Source organism: Plasmodium vinckei (genome assembly GCF_900681995.1).
Source record: "Plasmodium vinckei vinckei genome assembly, chromosome: PVVCY_07".
Taxonomy (NCBI): Eukaryota; Apicomplexa; class Aconoidasida; order Haemosporida; family Plasmodiidae; genus Plasmodium; species Plasmodium vinckei.
In genome coordinates, this window is record NC_051299.1 from 308,454 (window position 1) to 330,230 (window position 21,777).

A 21,777-nucleotide genomic window follows, 5' to 3' on the forward strand; every position below is an offset into this window, starting at 1 on the left:
TTTTTTAATCGTACATTTATAATATATTAAATAAAATTTTAAAAAATTTTATTTATTTGTTTCGTATATAAATTATATAACAAAATACCTTTGTACTTTTTACAAATCTTCTATTTGTTTATTAAAGTTTTTTTACTTACAATTTTATAACACTATAAAATTTTTAATTATATATATTGTCATTTCTTTACGGCCACCCAAATTTAACTCATTTTACTATAACCATAACCAATTGGTACATTATTCTTTACTGCATATTTATATTATGTACAAGTCATAATTTATACGACTATATATAATATTGTGAAGAACCCTGTTTTGATAAGTTGAAGGCCTATCCGTTTTTTTTCGGATTCTTATAATAAAAATGCAAGGAAATTGTTTGTAACCAATATAATATTTAAAAACTAATAAATATTATACTATTTACATATTAATAATAAAACCATTTAGCTATGAATATATTATATGTACGTGATTTATTTCGGTCCGTTTTTTTAATATATATATATATATATATATATATTGCTAAACTGTTGAAAACTTTGTATGGTGTTGTTTAACAAATTATAGGCAAATGAATTGTTGCGTAAACAACATTTAATCATAATCTTCTATATAACCATTTTAAGGTGTAAATATTATATTTACAAAATAATAATTAAATCGTACTTAACAAATTTTCTTGTTTTTTTTTTATATATAAATTTTTTTAAAAATTATTGCCGTTCATAATTTTTTACGCAAAAATTATTTTTTAATTCTTTTTTTATTACGTGTTCATAAAAAAAAAAATCGCACACACTAATTAAAATTATGTTTATGTTAAATATAAATAATATACATATGTATATATTTTATTATTTAAATAAAAAATCGGATTCCCATTTTTCAATGCAATAAAAGTAACTAGTCCTTTTAATAAAAATTTACGTGTATAATAATGTTCCTTTGATTTGCCAATAAAATTATAAATAACACTGCCATATTAAGGGCGCACACATTTTTACATTTTTTTCAATACGATTTTCTCTGTCTTTTCTAACTATATATTATCGCTAGTACTTACGACTATTGTTGTTTTATCCTTTAAAATGACTTTATTGCTAATTTCAATGGTTTAAAGACTAAAATAATGAACCGTCGCAAACAGCAGTATGCTGTAGACATGCTGTTTCACTTATAAGTTGTTATGTAATGAAAGAATATATAAAAAAGTATAAAATTATTAAAAAAATCTTATGTCAAATTTGGGGGTAATATAAAAATTGTTTATATAATCATTATATGATGAATATTAATAAGGTGAAAATGGTGAATTAAAAATGGTTAAACCTTTTAACTCATTTTTCAAAATTAAATTGTATTATTTGTTAGTGTCATTTATTTATACGACTCGTGTTTTGTTCATTCATTTGTAATAACTACAATGTTTTACTTTGTTTACTAAAAAAATGATATTGTAACAATATGAATTAGTAAGAAAAGAAAATATATCAATATATTTCCTTTTATTATTTAAAACTTATTTTAATTATAAACATAAGGTAACTGAAAAATGTAGCATTAAGCAATGATCTGACCAGATAAAACAAATCCCTCTTTTGTATATATAATATCATATTGTTGTATTTTTTTTCAATTTTTATCTGTTAAAAAATGTATATATTTCTTATAACAATTTTTTTATTGTATATATATTCATATGTTATAATATTTTATTTATGGAAATATTTAAACTATCTAAAATCGGGGCCTATACAAATATATATTTTTTATTGATGAGCATAATAATTTTTTACCCAATAAAAAAAAAAATAACAAGAAAGGAAAATAAACAAATATATGTAGAAAAATGTTAAACAATAAAATTTTTAGTTAATATATAATATTGCTTGTTCATAAAAAAAAAATAGAATAAAAAATGTAAAAATCCAATTTTGTGAAACGATAAATCATATCACTCTTTGTAATATGGCTTTAAAAAAAAAAACTAATGATGATATACATGTCGTTGATTTGAATTTTTTTTCACGATGAAGGATTTACCAATATTAAGATATAAAAATGAAATAAAAGAAAAATTAAAAGATAATAAACTTATCGTTATAAAAGGGGAAACAGGATGTGGTAAAACAACTCAGGTGCCACAAATAATAAATGAATTATATTTTGATGAAGAAGAAAATGATGATAAAGAAAGTATTGACAAAGATGAGGCCCAAAGAATCCTCGTGTCTTTGCCAAGAAGAGTTGCTACAATAACTGTAGCAGAACGTGTATCGAAGGAAATGAATAGAGGGAATGTTGGTGAGTATGTAGGATATAGTATAAGATTTAAAAATGTCTGTTCAAAGAAAACTAAAATAAAATTTGTAACAGACGGAATATTAATAAGAGAAATAATGGGGGATCCATTATTAAAAAATTATAAATTTATTATTTTAGATGAAATACATGAAAGATCTATAAGAACTGATGTATTATTAGGATATACTAAAATATTATTAGAAAAAAGAAAAAATTTAAAAATTATTCTTATGTCAGCTACTTTTGATATAAATATTTTTAACAGCTTTTTGGGAAATCCTCCAATTATATCAATTCCTCATAAAATTCATAAAATTTCAATTTTTTATCCAAAAAATTTAATAGAGGATTATCTACTGTCTATTGTATGTACAATTTTACAAATACATTTTGAAAATTCTTATACCAAAAAAAATATGAACAGTTCAGAATATTATGAACATAACGACCTAAAAAATGCAGACCAGGAATTATGTAACAATACAGATATTTCAAAAAATAAAAATCCCATTAACACACAAACAAATTCAGATTTAGTAAACGAAAATGATGAAAATTATAATGATATAATCGGAGATATTTTAGTTTTTTTACCTGGACAAGAAGAAATTGAAATGGTTAATATCATGCTTAAGGAAAAATTAAAAATTATTTACAAGGGAATATTATTAAAAAAATTAATGAATGATAAAAAAAATACAAATATAAATGATGATGAAGATATTGTAACTAAATTTAATTATGCAATGGGATCACTTCATGAAAATCCTGTTAATGATATATCTTTCCATTTTGGTGATACAGAAATAATTCCAGATAAAATTTATAGCATGAAAATATTACAGCTATATTCTTCCCTCCCTAATAAAAAACAAAAAATGATTTTTGATCCCGTTCCCCCTAACACGAGAAAGGTAAGCATGTGTAGGTCGCTTAATTTTGCCAAATAATTTTGCCGAATAATTTTGCCAAATAATTTTGCCGAATAATTTTGCCGAATAATTTTGCTGAATAATTTTGCCAAATAATTTTGCTGAATAATATTTCCAACGATTATGTCACTTCACATTTTGACAAATAACTTCCCCCCCCCTTTCAGGTGATCCTCAGTACAAACATCGCTGAAACATCCGTGACGATCCCTAACATTAAGTACGTAATAGATAGCGGTAAAGCAAAGGTAAAATTTTTCGATGAAAAAAAAGGATGCAGTGTTTTAAAAATTACAAAAATAACAAAAGATTCTGCAATTCAACGAAGTGGGAGAGCAGGAAGAGAAGGACCAGGAAAAGTTTATAGAATATACACTAAAGAGGAATATGACAATATGAAACCTTTTTTAATACCCGAAATATTTAGATCTGATCTTACACAAATATATTTGGAGCTAAAGGTATGCCATATTATATATAACTAATTTATGCATGCCCATTGTTATGTTTGCTTGAAGTGATAACCTAATTCAAAACTTGTAACTTCTTCACTTCCCTATCAGGCAATGAACATAAAAAATCCACTAGACTTTAACTTTCCGGAGAATCCAAAAAAAGAACTTTTTATACATTCAGCAAAAATGTTATTTAAAATAAAAGCAATCGATATAAATAATAATTTAACAGAATTAGGAAGGCAAATATCTTTACTTCCTCTTAGTCCTATTTATGGGAATATGCTATTATCAGCTGTTTCTTTTAATTGTGTTGATGAGATGGCTACATTAATAGCCCTTTTAAATTGTGATAGTATTTTTTTAAATTTTAATTTTGACGATGAAATTGATGATACAGATACCAGTTTAGCAACAATGGTTAATAAAGGGAAGGAAAAAAATGAAAATCAAAATAAAGATAAGAATATGAAAGAAGATGAAAATTATGATGACCTCAAAATAAATGATAAAAATAAAATTATTAACATTGCCAGGAAAAAATTAATACATCCAGATGGTGACCATTTAACAATATTACATGTTTTTTATTTATGGGAAGAAGAGTTAACAAATAGTGGTAAAAAACAATTTTGTAATATGTATGGATTAAATAATGAAGTTTTAATAAATGTACAAAAAATTAAAAAACAATTATTAGAAATATTATCAAATAAATTAAAAATAAAAATAAATAAAAAATTACATATGCATCAATGGGATAATATTATGATGTCTTTATGTAAATCATGTTATTTTAATGTTGCAAAAAATATATCAAATTCTTCTGTCTTTATGAATTTAGTAACAAAAACGAAATTACGTATACATCCTTCTTCTACTCTCTTTAATTCTTTTACTAAACCCTCGTTTATTTTTTATTCGGATGTTGTACAAACAAAAAGATTATATGCGCGTGTTGTCACAAAAGTAGACCCTGAATGGCTAATCAAGTTTGTCCCAAAAAGTTTTCAAATAGCCAAAGACTAAATTAGAGTATGTTTCAATCGGAACGGCACCATGTGTGTGTGCACAAACATTTTTTTTATTTTCATTTTTTTACTATGAAAATGTTTTATTCGGTGAGCATTAGAACTCAGCACTACAAATGTAGACCCCGATTAATAATATTTTCAACTTTTTTAAAGTAAATACAACTTTTTTTTTAATTAAATTACCAACAAAATTTATCACGCCCACTTTTTACCCGTTCATCTAACTTTTGCTCGTTTGTTAAATTTCCCTTAATTTTTTTATCAACAACTTTATAAGACCATAATCCAACTTTTTGTCGTATTTTTATAACATCATGTTTAGGTTTATCTTTTAAAACTTTTGCATATTTCAATGTTTCATTATCACTACAACTTTCACTATTACTTATATCTTCAACTTTTTTTTTATTTATATAATATTTACATGCTGTACTTATATCACTTGAAAATTCTTCATCAACAAGTACAGTTCTATTACTTAATATGGATGTTACATTTCTTTTTTCAATTTGTAGACTATTTGGATTTTTTAAAATTATTTGATATCCAACTTTTAATTCTTCTATAAACTTTGTATCAAATCCTTGTATCGTATTTTTAATTGTTACTATTCTTCCTGTACCATTTATTATATCCTCATCTTTGTCATTTGTTTTTTTCTTTTTCTCCTCATGTTCTAATCCTTTATTTATTTCGTCCTTATATTTTTTGTCTGCATTATCACTACTTTTTTTGCTTTTACTTTTTTTTATTTTTTTTTTCAATTTTAATTTTCCCCCAACAAAATTACTACTACGTTGATCCATTTCTTCTTATTTTTTTTTTTCTATTCATATTTATATATTTTTTTTAAATCATTGTACCATTAATTTTTTAAAACATTTAATTAGGCCAAGTAAATATATATTTTTTTCCAAATATAAAATGGTATTAAAAAAATGATGAAATACGAAATAATTATATATATATGTGAAGAATAAATAAGAGGGGGGGGGGAATATATTTTTTTCCACCCCTACTGCAGTATTTTTGCGCATATATATTTTTTTTGAAAATTATGTAGTATAAAATAATTGTTAAACTTTGTTCATACTACATATATTAATTTAGCTATCAATTTTATTAACCTTTTAAAATTTGTTTGTTCAATTTAAGGACCAACATATGTAACATTGTATAAATGGAAATTCTTTTCATGTTTCTTTTATAAGCAGTTTTATGCACATTTTTTATCAAAAATTATAAACTGTTAAAATGAAAATCCTAAGAAAGTATACTGTTTTTGTAATGGACAAAATTAAACAGCCAAATTAAAAATTGGAAGAGAGACTTAAAATAACATCCAGTTGAGCTAGCTTTTTTTTTTTAAAGGAATATAAAAAATTGGACAATTAAATAGGTATATAATTATTTACACATAAATTATTGAGATCAACCATATAGTAAGTCGTATTCCTGAAATAAGTGTATTTATGTAGATCTGAATATGGGTAGTTTGTAATTTCATATTTTTTTATTTAGACATTTATATTTTTATCGTTAATTAAAAGTATTTTAAATTGTAGTCTTTAATATGAGGTTTAAACCTTCCACATGAACACACAAACATATAAATACTTATTTGTACATATTTATGCATGTGCATATGCATTATATGTACATTGGCTATATATACATAAATCCAAACAATTAAATTCTGAATTGTTCATATAATAAACAAATTTAATTTAAAATATAATAATAATACATTCGAAATAGCTGTAAAAAACATGCACAAGTCATGTGTAGCCATTATATATATATATATCCGCAAAAGTAAAATAAAAAAAATGCACACACAATATATATGCACTTTTTCCATATAAATAATAAAATATTTTAGTTAGTATATCAATAGTATGACGGAAAAATAAAAAGCAAATGGCATAACCAAAAAAATGTCCAATTTAAAAATTATAAATACATGAACAATAAAATCAAGACAATTGAAACGGAATAAAAAATATATTACTGATTTGTGTATATACGAAGTAATGCAAATTTCCTCATTTATATATTCATAGATTTGTATATTCTCATCTCATATCGTATAATTATTATCTACACATTTGAAATGAGCTTCACTAGCTTATAATAAAAGGCTTCCTATTCAATATATAAATAATAGGAATGATAAAAAAAAAAAATTACAAATTGTTCATAATATAAATTTTTATGAGCATACAAAAAAATAATAAAGATAGTGATACTATTGTGTGTGTGTGAGGGAAAATGATTAGCATATCTGGGTATATGAATTTACATAAAATAAAGGTGTGCAAATATTATGAGCAAAATAAAGAGCTTTAAATTTTGTAAAAATTACTCGATATGCCCTCCAATCATTTCCTTTTATATTACCTTCTTTATGAAATCGGTTTCAAAAAATAATAAATAAAAATTATTGCATTATCCATCAAAGTGTTAAAAAAACACTTAATCAGTTTATCTTCTATACGGGGCCATCATTGGCATTAAAGTGTGTGTAGTATGCATTATACATGCATGTATGTACACATACTTTACCCGGTCAAATTAACTTTGTTTGGATATAATTGATTAAAATGATCTAATGTCATATCTATATATTGTGTTACTTCACCTAATTTATGTTTCCGTATTTCAGAGGGTATTAATATTTTTCTTTCTTCAACAGTATAATGTAATAATTCTTCTTTTGTAAAATTAAAGCAATTTGTAATATATGGTAAAGTATAGTTTGTTTGATCCGAACCAATATTAGTATTAAAAACTTTAAAGTTTCGAATATCATCAAAATAATTATGTAATAATGCATTACATAATTTTATTCTTTTCTTTGGATTAAATTGTAATAACTTATCTAATAAATCTATACTTTCTTTTGAAGAATTATTACTTATTAATTTTTTTAATGTAATTGGTTTTATATTTGGAAACTTTACATTTTTATATACACTTCGAAAAGAAAGAAAATCTTCATCATTTGGTGTCCCTAATATTTTAATAATTTCCACTAACTGATCGGATGCACAATCTCCCAGAAATAAGGGTTTTCCCAATATCAACTCTCCCATTACACACCCTACAAAATTGACAAAAAAAAAATAACAAATGGTGTAAAAATATAAGCAATGCACCTAACTCGTATGTAAAAATATGTTCGATTTTTTTTCAAATTGAATAATTGACATACCTATTGACCATGTATCAATGGCATGACTATAATAGTTTGATCCGAATAATAATTCAGGTGCTCTATAATATCTTGAACACACATAACTTAAATATTTATAATTTTCTTTTAATTTAGTAGATGTATTAAAATCACATAATTTTATATATTTATATACAATATTGTTCATATATATTTTATCCAAATCTTTTTCATCATAAATATTATCCAATTCTTCATTATTGGAATTGGTAATTTCATTTTTTTCTTTTTTATCTTCACAATTATCTATACTATTTTTATTGTCATCTGATAAAGGCAATATTTCTTTTTTTTCGTCATCGATTGTATTTGTTTGACTCATTTGAAGAGAAACTACTAAATCAGTTTTACTTCTCTTTAAAGCTTTTTTATAATTATCTTTATTTGCATTATCTAAATAATCACAACTCTCGTTATCATTATTTTTCTCTTTATATGTGTTGCTAAAACTCATTGATCGTTTTTCTCTAACATGTTTTGTATTGGAATTATTTTTTTTTTCACTTAACATAGATATAGGAGTACTAGAACAATTATAATTGTCACGTTCTTTATTTATATCATTATTTTCATCTGTATTATTAAGCTTTGGAGTATTATTTTTATGGAATTTTTCACTACCTTCATTTGGTGACGTATTAGTGTTATTTATTACATGTTCATTATTAATACAATTGTTATTTACTATTGAATTTTGTATATTCACATTATTATTTTCATCCAAATTTTTTTGCATATTTCTTTTATTCATAATACATTTGAACTTAACAGAATTGTGAATGCACACCACACATTTTTTATTTTCTTGACTTTCATTTCCATAGTTATTATTATTTGGTTTGTTTAAAAAAATTAAAATATTTTGCGGTTTTATGTCCCTGTGTGTAATACAAAGACTGTGTAAATATAATGTTGCTCGAATTAGCTGATATAAATATATTTTAACTTGATTTTCATTAAAAAAACTTTTTTTTATATAATCGCTTAAATTATGACAAGAACATATATTATCAATATTTTCTTGTAACATATTTATGTTAAAATTGTTTATTATATTCCCATAATTATTTAAGCAATCGTTTTCACTTTTAATATTATTATTGTTTGAGGTATTTATTTCTTTTTCGCTATTATTATAGCTATTTGTATCAATATTTTTTTCGTTACAGTTATTTTCTGATTTGTTCATATTTTTTGTAGTATCATTATAATTTGGGTCAGGTGTATTTGTGCAATTTTCATCACACTTGTTCATTTGTGATTTATCAGGGTTTCCCTTATTTTCCGATTCGCTAACTGAGTTTATATTATCGTTATTAACGCATTTAATATCTTCCCCTGAAGCATTAAAATTTGTACAATCATTCTTTAATTTTACATCATTATCTTTGTCATTTTTAATATGTTTAAAATTATTTGCATTTTTAAAAGTTTTATTAACATGTTCAGAATTTTTTATAGTTATGTAATAAAGTGAAGTAGCTAAATCAGTATTTCCATATTCCATAACCATATGTACATATACTCCACCATTGGGGCATAATGTATAAAAAGCATGTTTTAATTTTACAATATTTGGATGTTTTAATTTTTTCATAATTTCTATTTCTTTAAAATGTTTTGTACTTTTCTGATATGTTTGTTTTAACGCTACTACACTGGAATTTTCAAGGCAGTCCGCTTTATACACTACACCATATACTCCATTTCCAATTATATGAGAAATTTTATATGTTAAATTTTTGTTATCATTCTTTAAATTTTCATCGTCAAAATATATATTTGTATAGTCATTTAGTATGTCATTTTCCTTGTATATTTTTATTAAATCCATTTTTTATACATATACGTTTTTTTTTTTTGTGTGTGTGTGTGATATATTTGTGAGTTTAAAAATAAATGATGATAATAATAAAAAAAAAAAAAACAAAACAAAATAAAACAAAGAGTGTAATAATAAAGCAGTTATATTATGAAAAAAAAATTAAATACAATAAAAAAATAACAACTTTTGGACAGTAAAAATATGAACATACATATATAAAAAAAATAAAAAAAGAGGATGGGGAGAAAGATTAAACAATCTATATAACTATTATGCTTTTACTACATTTTAAACAAATGGAAAAGTCTAATAAATGCTCATTATAATTAACTAACAAATAAGTGTAAGAATGTCACAACATTGTATATAACATTTTGTAATGCATATTAATTCATAATAAATAAAAACACTTATTATAATTTCAGGAGTTTAATGTATATACTTATTACAAAGTTTAGTAATAACAATTATATGAAAAAAATATAGCTTTAAAGGGGAATAGCTAAAAAAAAAATTACAAGATCATTTTAAAAATAGAATAACAAGCATTCAACTGTAGTATTCTATACTATCTAAAACCTTGTGTATGTTTTTTTGTCCCCTTTTATTTTAACTTTGTTTGCTATATTTTTTACTTTTTTTTCAAACATAAATTAAAAAAGTCGGCATCGTTAAATATTTAAAATACACGATTTGGGCCTAGGTTCGTTTGTAATTTTCATTTATAAAAATATTACAAACTATGTATTATATATGTAATGAGTGTATACACTATTCCATAATAGTTTTTACATTATTATAATTTAATCTTTCCCCTTTTCATCTTTTTCAAATAATATGTTTTTTTTTTCTTTTATTATCATTATTTTTTTATTTGCAAATGCAATTATTATTCTAAAAGAAAAAAATTACAAAAAAATGCATAAATAAAAATACAAAAAAAATCATAATACATGAAGCAATACTCCGATTATTTAATACTCATGATATTTGGATATACATATTTATGTGTATATGTGTATGCATTATAACAATTTATGCATACAAGATGTAATCACAAATTATTCTTTAATCTTTACAAAAATATATAAATTTCATAAAAAAAAAAAAATTTTTAATCATTATTTGTAGAAAAATTTATTCGTATATTTATAAAATAACTTTTTATTTTTGGAGGTGATAAAATTTTTAAAAAGTTGTAATAAAAGAGAAAAAAAAAATGAATGGAAAAATAAAGAAAAACTGCTTATTTTAACAAATATAAATTAAATCACTTAACTAAAATTTCATGAAAAAAAAAGCAAATATATTTACTTAACTAATATTAGAAAAGTATGGCCAAAATTAATGTAGCACAAATAATTTTGTATATACAACTAAACAATATATACCGATATATCTTGTGAAAAAGGCATATTACTAAAATTAAGAAAGCAAAAAGAAAAATATATATCTTTATTTTTTCTCCATAATATATTTTAAATGTTTAATATAATTTTCCAAGCCATTATAAAACACGAAATCGAGAAAATTAATATAAAAGTTTGCTTACACATGTATATATAAATACGCATGCATATATTATGTATTGTTTTTTTTGCTAACTAAAATAATAATTCTATATATATTGCATAATTAAAACTTCATAAGGTTAAACATTAAGTTATTTTTAGTATATGTAACTTATATAAAATAACTATATTAATATCATTATATGTAGCAAATATTTACACATTTTTCTCTATATATAAGATATAGACATATGTTATATTGCATGCATATAATATATGAGTCAGTCTAAATTTTTAATAAAAAAAAATGATAGGTCTTATTTAAACTTTATGGAAATATAAACTAGTTATTAAATTATTATAATGAAAAAAAAAAACAATAAAAAAAGGAAATATATATTTTTTTTTATTTAGCTAGCTTTTTGGTCATATATTTTGTTCAAAAATGGCCTTTATGATAAATTATCGCATGAACGTTCAGAAAATTTTTATCATACATATGATTTTATTCATATTTATACCCAATGAAAAATTAATGCGGTGTATACTTTAATATTCTTCTTATATAAAAACAAGTTGTCTTTCCTTCCATGGATATAAAATCAAACAAATTTTAAATGGTTTGAAAAAGAAGCATACATATATATAGTTATGGTTGCTATCATATGGAAATAATAAAAAAACAAAAGTATATGTTCTTGATTTTTCAATGCCATATATATTATCCATATTTTCAAAATTAATGACTTATATTAGTGTAGAAATACTTTAGAAAACGATAAAAATTCTTTTAACTATTTTTTTAAATTAAAAAAATGTGAAAAATAAACTATAATATATTTGTTCCCTTGAACAAACTTAATATATAAATAAAAAATATAATTAAAAATTAAGAAACAAAAAAGGAAAGTAAAGGAATAAATTGAAATTTTTATACTCATGAGAAAAAAATTATTAAGACTATGACATAGACAATTTTTTTTTTAAAAAATTAAATAATAGGTCTTATGCAAAAAAAAAAATGAAAACAAATTGGACATTATAGCTAAAATTAAAATATAAAAACTTAATCATGTAAAAGAACGTTCTTTTACACTTAAATAACTAAAAATCTCCAAATGGTATTTCATTTTTTTTTATTTTTTTTTTAATGAAAGAAAACTATTAGTAGAATTTTCGCGTCTTGATATTTGTTCAATACTTCCAAATAATAATCCCACTCAAAAAAGAAAGCAATTTTAGAAAAAAGTTGCATACTATAAAATGATGTGTAACGCTATATTATTGCTATTATTATTTTATTTTTTAGCAATTTAACGTTGTCGAAATTTTAAAATATGAAAAATAATGATATCTTTTACACTCCTGCCCATACAATTGTTATTATCAATTTTGTTTTAATTCATAAAATGTTTTTGCTAAATACTTTCCTCTGTCTTTAGCGAACATTGCAAATGTGAGTTGCTCCTACGAAGTTAAATGGAATGTAAAACAATGAAAATTAATCAAATTAGTGTGTGCGCGTGCATGTATATATTCAAAATATGCAAACGAAATAGATATATTATTCTTCCTTAATTTTATTTCTAACCCTTAGTATTTCTTTGCTTGAAACATGTAATGTTTTTATATTTTTGGTAAACTTCTTTTTCATAATTCCACTTAATAAAAAGAATCCTACCAATGTGACGTTTATCAAAATATATGAGTTTTCCCCTACGAATAAAAAAAAATTAAATAATAATAGTAGAGTAATGATAAATAAAATGTGAATAAATATGAAAATTGTCAAAAATGTCAAAATAATGAACATTATATAATTTTTTAATATGAATTGACTATATTATTCTTACAGTTGTTGAGAACTGATCCGGTGTTTATGACATAATCTTTGTAGAAATTATTATTAGATATATCCAAATAGCTATAAATAAAAAGAATAATATATATAACAAAAAAAAATATAAAAATAAAACACTTTCATAATGTAAAAAGTGTATAATAAACATTATCGAACCCCATTTAATAATTTTTTGTTATACCTGACAATAATATTCTTGTAATAATTGTGAACCGAAAGTTGAGTAAAGAGGAAGAAAAGAAACAGGGTGAATACAATAACTTGTATTATTGTGTGTTTTATTCCTAAAAAAAAAAAATAAACAAATAAATAATGAATTAGCTAGCCAAATGTGTTAAAAATTATGAACAAGTAAGGCAATTTTAAAAAAACTGATTTAAATGTGTGTGCAAAATTTGGTGAAATTACTTTCTCTTTTTAAGGTTGATTTGTGAGCACTTCTTTCTCCGTCTGTCTTAAGAATATCCAAAATTTTGTTAATAATACAATCACAATCGCTAATTAAGCAATATAAATCTTTTTCCAATTTTTTAAAAAACAATTTTTTTATTTCATAAATAATGTCATTAATTCTGTTTACAATACATAAATTATCATTGCTCTGTGCATTTTCAAATAAATATCTTCCATTCTTTGCACCATATATATAAATAGGTAATAGATCAATATTAGAACGAATATTAATTTTACTAGCCAAACATTGAGTAGTTTGACATAATAATTTTATTCTGTCTTGTTCATATTTTATTTCATCAATTTTTGAAAAAATAAAAAGCATTTTTTCCATATGTTTTTCATATATTTCTTTAATAATCAAAAGTAAGCGATTACTTAGTGATTTTCCTGATGAATCAAAAAATACTAAAATAATATCAACATAATCAGATAGATCATATATAATACTATTAATATCATAGTCAACTTTGTTCATTATATCTTTTAAACCTGGTGTGTCAATAAAATCGATATTTTTTATTTCTGGATTTTTGCACACATACATTTTTGTACATAAATTATTTTTAAAATTTCGATTTCTACTTGATATTTGTTTTAAAAAATCAAATGTTTTTATTGTAATATCACCATTAAATTCAGATATATAATTTCCACTAGTTATAAGTGTAAAATGGTTTGTTTCAAATTCATACCCAGTTTTTTGAATATTTTCTTGCAAAAACCAATTAATAAATGTACTTTTTCCTGATGAGGAATTACCTATAATTAAAACTCGTACCTTTTTTGATATAGTTTTATTAACATTTAAAAATAATCCTTTAGCTACATTTCTTATATTTAATTTATCAAGACCTTTATTATTCATAACAATATTTCCATTATATAATTCTTTTATTTCACTTATAATATCATCATAAATATTTAGTCTCTCATTCATATTATCACATATTTTTCTATCAAAATTATCCTTTGGGTCATTAAAGGCATCCTTAGTATTACCCATTTCTGAATGGTCAGAATATTCTGTTAATTTCTCATTTCGGCATATTGGTTCCTTACTCTTGTAATGCTCTGAGTTTATTGTTGTTTCACTCGGCATGCTCTGCATTTTGACACTCACAAAAAGATTGTATAAATATAAATAAAATTTAATAATATCTGAAATTCAAGCGAAATAGCTATTTTAAAAAAGCTCATATAAAGCTATTTAACATGTTTATATATTGTCTATATAATGTATGCATACATTTGTGTGTGCAAATACTAAACTGTTAGTAATCTTATATATGCTATGCATATAAAAACAATATATATACAAACAACACAAATAGACTTTGTTTTAATGGAAATGTCTAACTGTGTGACATGATATTCTGTAAATACAAAAATAATTACACATATATTGATTTACCTTAAAATAATTGATAAAAGCTTATACCAATTAAACAGCAAAATATATTTAAAACATATTCATCTTTGTACAGCCACACATTTGTAAATTGTCTCATGAAATATATGTGTAATATAATATAAAAATTGTAATAAAATAATTAAAATGAAATATATAATGAAACAAAAATTGTGTAATACATTATATATTTTTTTATAAATGTCATGATTAACTATTTTTATTTTTTTCCTTTTTTTTTGTCATTCACAAAGGAAGCTATAATAAAACTAATGAAATGCATATGGCTAAAAAAAATTATAATTAATGAAACAAATTGGGGAAATAAAATATTATTTAATCACGCAAACAAGGAAGCGAAGTAGGATATAACATAAATACGTAAAGAAATGGAAAGAAATGGAAAAAATTAAAAAGAGGGATATAAGAAAAATGGGATATAATGAAATAAAAAAATTAGTGGTATTAAAAATAGGGGGAAATAGTGGGGAAATAAAATGAAATTAAAAAGAATGGTAATGAGACAATTGTGTATACACAACTATTGAATATTTACACATATTTCTCTTAAAAATAATTTCAATTTTTTATACAATAAATAATATATAGAGAGAGAACAAATTAATAAATATTAATAATATACAAAGGATACATATTGCAACCTTATTATTTTGTAAAAATGTAAATAATTATGGATATATATGCAATATATAATAATATTATTGTTTTATATAAGTACCACCATATTTTATCATGTAATATATAATTTATTGTCTAAGACACAAATAATAAAAATAATTTATTATGTTTATATTTTTATTTTTTTTATATATGTGTGTAAAAAAAATATTTACAATTTTCCTTCGTTCCTCAAATAACTCAAGTTTAAAAATTAAGATTTTATTTATGTGTGTACAAACTTGTTATTTTACTTATATGCAAGTTATAAAAAAAAATAAAATAAAAATGAAAAACATACAAAATGAAAAACATACAAAATGGAAAGCATACAAAATGAAAAACATACAAAATGGAAAGCATACAAAATGAAAAACATACAAAATGGAAAGCATACAAAATGAAAAACATACAAAATGGAAAACATACAAAATGGAAAGCATACAAAATGAAAAACATACAAAATGAAAAACAACCAAATGGTTATGCATACCTATTAATGAAAAAAGAATGTCAATTCCTTTTCACGTCCTCTTAATATATAAGTTTTATTTTTTATACATTTCTTTCAATACCCATAATATTAAAAAGGTTGTTTAAAAAAAGAGTGTAATGTTTATAATTGTAGTAACACTATTTCTCAAGTTATACAACACATATATATTTCTCTTAATTTTGTTACACTTTTTATAAAATATTAAAAAATAATTACAAGTAAAATATGTACTGATTGGGTTAGCAATTTACCCATTTATTTCAGCAATGCAAATATATAACGTAAAAATGTAAACATGTAAAAATGTAAAACTGTAAAAATGTAAATGCAAAAATTAACTACGATACAATGTGTATATAATATTTATAGCATTTCTCGTTAAGCTAAAAATAAAATATTTTTTAAGTTATAAAATGCAACCATAACAAGTAAATAAATATCTTAAGGCTTTTGGAAAACAAATAAATTGTAAACATATTTGATAGTCTCATTCAAGTCCTGTTTAAACATTAACAATTTTTACATCCGATAAATGGCCATACTTAATTGGTGTTTATATATTAAGAGAAAACAAAAATATATAATTTATAAAAAAAAAAATAAAAAAAATAAACATATGATTTTATACCCACTTACAGCCCTAACAACAGTTGAATATGCCAAATTAATATCGTTTATATTTGCCAACTTTTTATTCATTTTTTATTTTTCAAAATTAAGTATACATATAAAATGTTGCACACGCACACTGTTGATACAAACAAGGGGAAAGATAATTGTTAAGCATAAAAATTGTTGTAATTTTTTTCCATTTTTTAATTGAATATTTTAAAAACTTGTTATTTTTTTATCACAATTTAATGAAAAACAAAAGAATGAATGACAAGTTAACTAATCACTCGATCCATAATGTAGAGAGTAGTCTCACCAATCATGTAATTTTACTAATCTTTCTAAATTTGTCACTTACATACTAGTTAAACATTTTCAATCTTTATCAAATTTTAAAAGTAGGAACACGTTTGTAGTAATATTTCCGTGTTTTTTTTTTTTTTTTTTTTTTTTTTTTATAAACATACGTTTACCCAACCCAAATATAATAAAATTAATTATGAGGTATACATTTTTTCACTACCTATTTAAAGTGCTAATATTTTATCATGTTATTTTTTTGGGGGTTTAGTAAAATAAAATTTTTGAAAAAAACATATTTTAGTAAAATCATAATATACTAAAATATGTGAGAGAGTAATGGAAAAGGTACTATAACTTATGTTCTGAAAAAAAAAAAAAAAAAACATTTTTGCTAAACCGTTTTCTCCCGTATTTTTATAAATATATATTATCTTTGTTATTTTTTTACTCTAATTATAAACTTAATAAAGTGCAACAGAAATAGTTTAAAGAATATGCTATAGTATGTTATACTAAATAGATGGAACTGAAAAATGGGTATACCCATAAATATGATACAATAATGTAAAATATATGCAATGACAAAATGACAAATGTTGGGTATGGAGTTAAAGGTAGTTTTATTTATAATGACAAGGTGAAAGATATTTGTGAGAAGGTAGTTACATTGTCAAAGAAATTATATAAATATCGAAAAAAGTATATGAAATATGCTAAACATGTAGAATTAGAACAAGCAGAAAAAGATATAGTAAATATAAATAAAGACAAATCCCTAAAAATATTTGGCAATAATAAAAATATAAAAAACATTTCAAACTTAAGTTTTTATAATTTGATTAGACAATATGATGAATTAGTTAAACATCTATTAAATCTATGTAATAATAATATTGATATATATATAGAATTTTTATATATACTTATAATAAATAGTGATATTTTTAATTATTTCCTTTACATATGTACATTTATAAGTGGGGATAAGTATGATCCGTTTATTTTGCTAATCAAAAACCATTTTACAATATTAATAAAATATTACTACTACTCTAATTCTTATAATTATTACAATTATTTGTACAACAAACTTAAGGACATATACGATGCCCCTCGCTCTGGTCTCACGACGGACAATGGTAAAAAAATAAAATAAAAAATAGTGTATATTCCGCTTAATAAATAATGTAAATTTAGTATAAAATAATGATCTTTCATGTAGGGATGCCCAATGTAACTGGATCTGCCTCAGACGGAAGTTTGTTGGATGACTGCCCAAACAAACCTGATGAAAATACAAATTATAAAGAAAAAAAAGAAAAACAAAAAAAATTCAATGATATAGCCAATTTATACACGAACTTAGAAGGCAGTCTTTCAAATGTAAAAAAAAGTTTAAAAAATGAAATTAAAAAGGTTGGGAATACGATACATGACAACCACATAAATAAGCATGACATAAATAAGGATGACATAAAAAAGATAAATAAAAAACATTTTAATATAAAAAACTATTTGAAACTAAAAAAAATAATGTTAATGTTTGAAAAACTAACTAGTGAGCATATATATATATTGTTATATTTTTCTCTATCTATTTTGCCTACTTTATTTCATACATATTTGACAAAAAGATTTGGAAAAAATAATAAACATGCTAATATTAATTCATGTTTGATATATATATTAAGACAAATAAAATTAAAAACAAAAAAAAATTATTTAAATAAATTTACAAATTCAAATAATAATTTATTATATACATTAAAAAGAGAAAATGAACATACAAATATCATTTCTGATTTTATTATATCCCCTATTGATACTACACACAAATTTAAATCAAACATTAAAAAGGATTTTGAAAATTATTCAGATTCCTTAATAGGAGAAGTAAACAAATCTAATGATGTCTTATGGAATTCCATAAATAATATCAACGTCAATGCTCAAGTTGAAAAAGTCACCAAACTCAAAGGAAGTGATGAGTCTGAAAACTATGCTTATGCGATGAAAAAGAAAATGCAAATGCTACACACTCTTGACCTTCAGGCAGACATTATGACACTACAAAATGAGGAAAAGGAAAAAAAGGAAAGTAAACAAAATAAAGTAAATATCCCAATAAGCAAAAGAGAGCAAACACAACCGGATAAACAAAAAAAAGTTAAGAAAAAAAAAAAAATAATAGAAAATAATATGGATAGAGAAAAAGAGAAATCTATAAAGGTGTTAGAAATATTATTAAAAGAAAACATGAAAATAAAATATATATATAAATATGTAAAAAGAAAAAAGTATATAAGTAATTGTGAAGGGTTTGAAAATATTATTAAAAGTGTAAGCACAATTATACAATATAATATATATTCCTTTTTTATTAAAAATATTGAACTATCAAACAGTGATGGTAAAAACAATTTGATAATAGACAATCCTATTAATTATGGTGAAAACCAAAATTGTAATAATAAAACCCGGTTAGAAAATAATTGTTATGTTGCTAAAATGGTGGGTGAAACTTTTGAAAACAACAACTATATTGTTGTACCTAGACTAAAAAAAGATAATACCTTAATACATAATGAATATATAAAAAAGAAAATAAAAAAAAATGAAATATATACATATAAAATGTTAAATAATAAAATCGAATCATTATTAACTACTAAAGAGTTTATGGAAAATATTAAAAAACAAAAACAAAATAAAAAAAAAAGAAATAAATATGAGCAAGATATAAAAAATAAATTAGACTTTTTTTATATAAGAACAGAAAATAATAATGACTACAACATAATAAATAATCAAAATAATATATATAATGATATATATAAATATTTTAAAAAAAAAAATAATACAGATATTTTTGAATCAGATTTAGATTCATATAAAGATAGTGATTCAAGTGATAATTTAATTTTTTATGACAATTCAAAAAAATATTTTTCTCAAAATAAATTTAATATAGATTATTTTACTTATTTTATTATTAATTCATTTTATATATTTATACATTTTCATAATCTATATTTTTCATCTACCTTTTTTAATATATTTCTTATATTTTCAATCAAATTGGCTTATAAATATACACATGGATTACACCACACAACTTACACATCCCCCTCTAATTCCCTATACCGTGAAATCACCACCTCCCCAATTCATCCCATCGGAATCCTCCTCGGTATGTTCATCCATTATACCTGACTCATCACTACATAAGTCTGTGCATAATTTTACACACTAACACATCACCGATTTATATCTTACTCTTGTAGGCAACCGACCCAGGAAAGACCCACTAAACAAAAAGGGATTTTACAGAAAAGTGAAGAGAGACAAAGTAGAATCGAAAACAATTCCTGTCGTTAAAATTGTAATGAATAACTATTTACAAAAATATGAAAATAAAAAAAAAAAAAAAAAAAAATGGCATAAATTTGGATATAATAAAAATGGTGATTATATTTTAAGTAAAAAATCGTTATCAAATAGTTTTGAAATAATTGTAAATACATTTTTAGATTTATGTATATCCATATGTAGTATAGATTTCAAATGTATAAATACTAAACATAATATTTTAAATAAAAAATACATTTTAAATCATATATATTATTACAATCAAATTATTAACAAGAACTATGATACACTAGAATTATACAACCATGATCTACAAAATTATAACAATTCCATAAATGCATATCTTATATACTTTTCCGAGTTAAAAAAAAATAAATTATTTAAAAATAAATTTATTAATAATAAGGACGTTCAAAATGACATGAACAAATTAAACGGTTGTACCGTCAAAGAGAAAAATCGTACTAATGTGGATAAAGATAAAACTACTAAACAGTTTAAAGAAAAAGAATGGAAAGATAGTGAACAGGAATTATCTTCTGACAATTGTAATACCTTATCAAGTAATTATAGTGACAAGAGTTTACTTTTTTTAAAAAAGTGTAAAAGTAAAATAAATAAAAGAATATATATCGACGAGAATAACATTATAAACTTATTAATGAATATTGGATGTTTATTTATGAATAATATTAAATATAATGCTAGATTTGTTTTTAATATTTTAGACAAAATGAAAGAAAATACAGATATTTCAAAAAATAAAAATAAATTCTTTAACTATATGCACACCGTTTTTTTTTCTCCTTATAATAATACAAATCCTGAAAAAATCGAAAAAAAAAATTTATCTTTTTTAAATATATACAATCAATATCTCTTATCTTTTTTCTTTTTTTTTAAAATACATTATATATTTTTTTTAATTAAATTTAAATGTGAAAAAGAACTTTACGTACGTTCTTACTGGCTCCTATATGCTGTATATAACATTACTCAGGAGTTTTAAAAATATCACTATTTTGTATAACTAACTATGTATAAATACCTTTGTATAACTAACTATGTATAAATAACTTTGTATAAATAACTTTGCATTAACTTAATTTTGTCATATTTTTTTATCAACCTTTTCAACTTTATCGACTTTTATTGGCACTCTCCACTGCTTCCGAGAAGCCATGCCCTAAATAATTTTAAAAAAAAATTTAAAAAAAAAAAAAAAATAATAATAATAAATAAACAAACGAAGTAAGAATATGCAAAATGAAGAAATAAATTAAGCAAACAAA

The 21,777-nt window shown here is 22.3% G+C and overlaps 5 protein-coding genes across 5 annotated transcripts; 2 read left to right on the plus strand and 3 right to left on the minus strand.

Annotated features, from left to right (window-relative positions):
• Window positions 1–2,036: 2,036 nt before the first annotated feature.
• Window positions 2,037–4,726, plus strand: PVVCY_0700930 (ATP-dependent RNA helicase DHX36, putative; the record flags this gene model as incomplete). Its single annotated transcript, XM_008627955.1, has 3 exons — window positions 2,037–3,224; window positions 3,410–3,703; window positions 3,806–4,726. 3 exons carry the CDS (start codon window positions 2,037–2,039, stop codon window positions 4,724–4,726), a joined length of 2,403 nt encoding a protein of 800 aa, XP_008626177.1.
• Window positions 4,727–4,910: 184 nt separating this feature from the next.
• PVVCY_0700940 (conserved Plasmodium protein, unknown function) lies at window positions 4,911–5,537 on the minus strand (the record flags this gene model as incomplete). Its single annotated transcript, XM_008627954.1, has 1 exon — window positions 4,911–5,537. One exon carries the CDS (start codon window positions 5,535–5,537, stop codon window positions 4,911–4,913), a length of 627 nt encoding a protein of 208 aa, XP_008626176.1.
• Window positions 5,538–7,292: 1,755 nt separating this feature from the next.
• Window positions 7,293–9,800, minus strand: PVVCY_0700950 (protein kinase 1, putative; the record flags this gene model as incomplete). Its single annotated transcript, XM_008627953.1, has 2 exons — window positions 7,293–7,834; window positions 7,946–9,800. The coding sequence occupies 2 exons, from the start codon at window positions 9,798–9,800 to the stop codon at window positions 7,293–7,295; spliced, it is 2,397 nt and encodes a 798-aa protein (XP_008626175.1).
• A 2,888-nt stretch (window positions 9,801–12,688) lies between these two features.
• On the minus strand, window positions 12,689–14,727 carry PVVCY_0700960 (conserved Plasmodium protein, unknown function; the record flags this gene model as incomplete). The annotated part of the gene is made up of 5 exons (XM_008627952.2): window positions 12,689–12,769; window positions 12,894–13,018; window positions 13,156–13,226; window positions 13,345–13,447; window positions 13,572–14,727. The coding sequence occupies 5 exons, from the start codon at window positions 14,725–14,727 to the stop codon at window positions 12,689–12,691; spliced, it is 1,536 nt and encodes a 511-aa protein (XP_008626174.2).
• A 2,975-nt stretch (window positions 14,728–17,702) lies between these two features.
• On the plus strand, window positions 17,703–21,494 carry PVVCY_0700970 (conserved Plasmodium protein, unknown function; the record flags this gene model as incomplete). The annotated part of the gene is made up of 3 exons (XM_037634168.1): window positions 17,703–18,255; window positions 18,339–20,306; window positions 20,401–21,494. The coding sequence occupies 3 exons, from the start codon at window positions 17,703–17,705 to the stop codon at window positions 21,492–21,494; spliced, it is 3,615 nt and encodes a 1,204-aa protein (XP_037490310.1).
• Window positions 21,495–21,777: the final 283 nt, after the last annotated feature.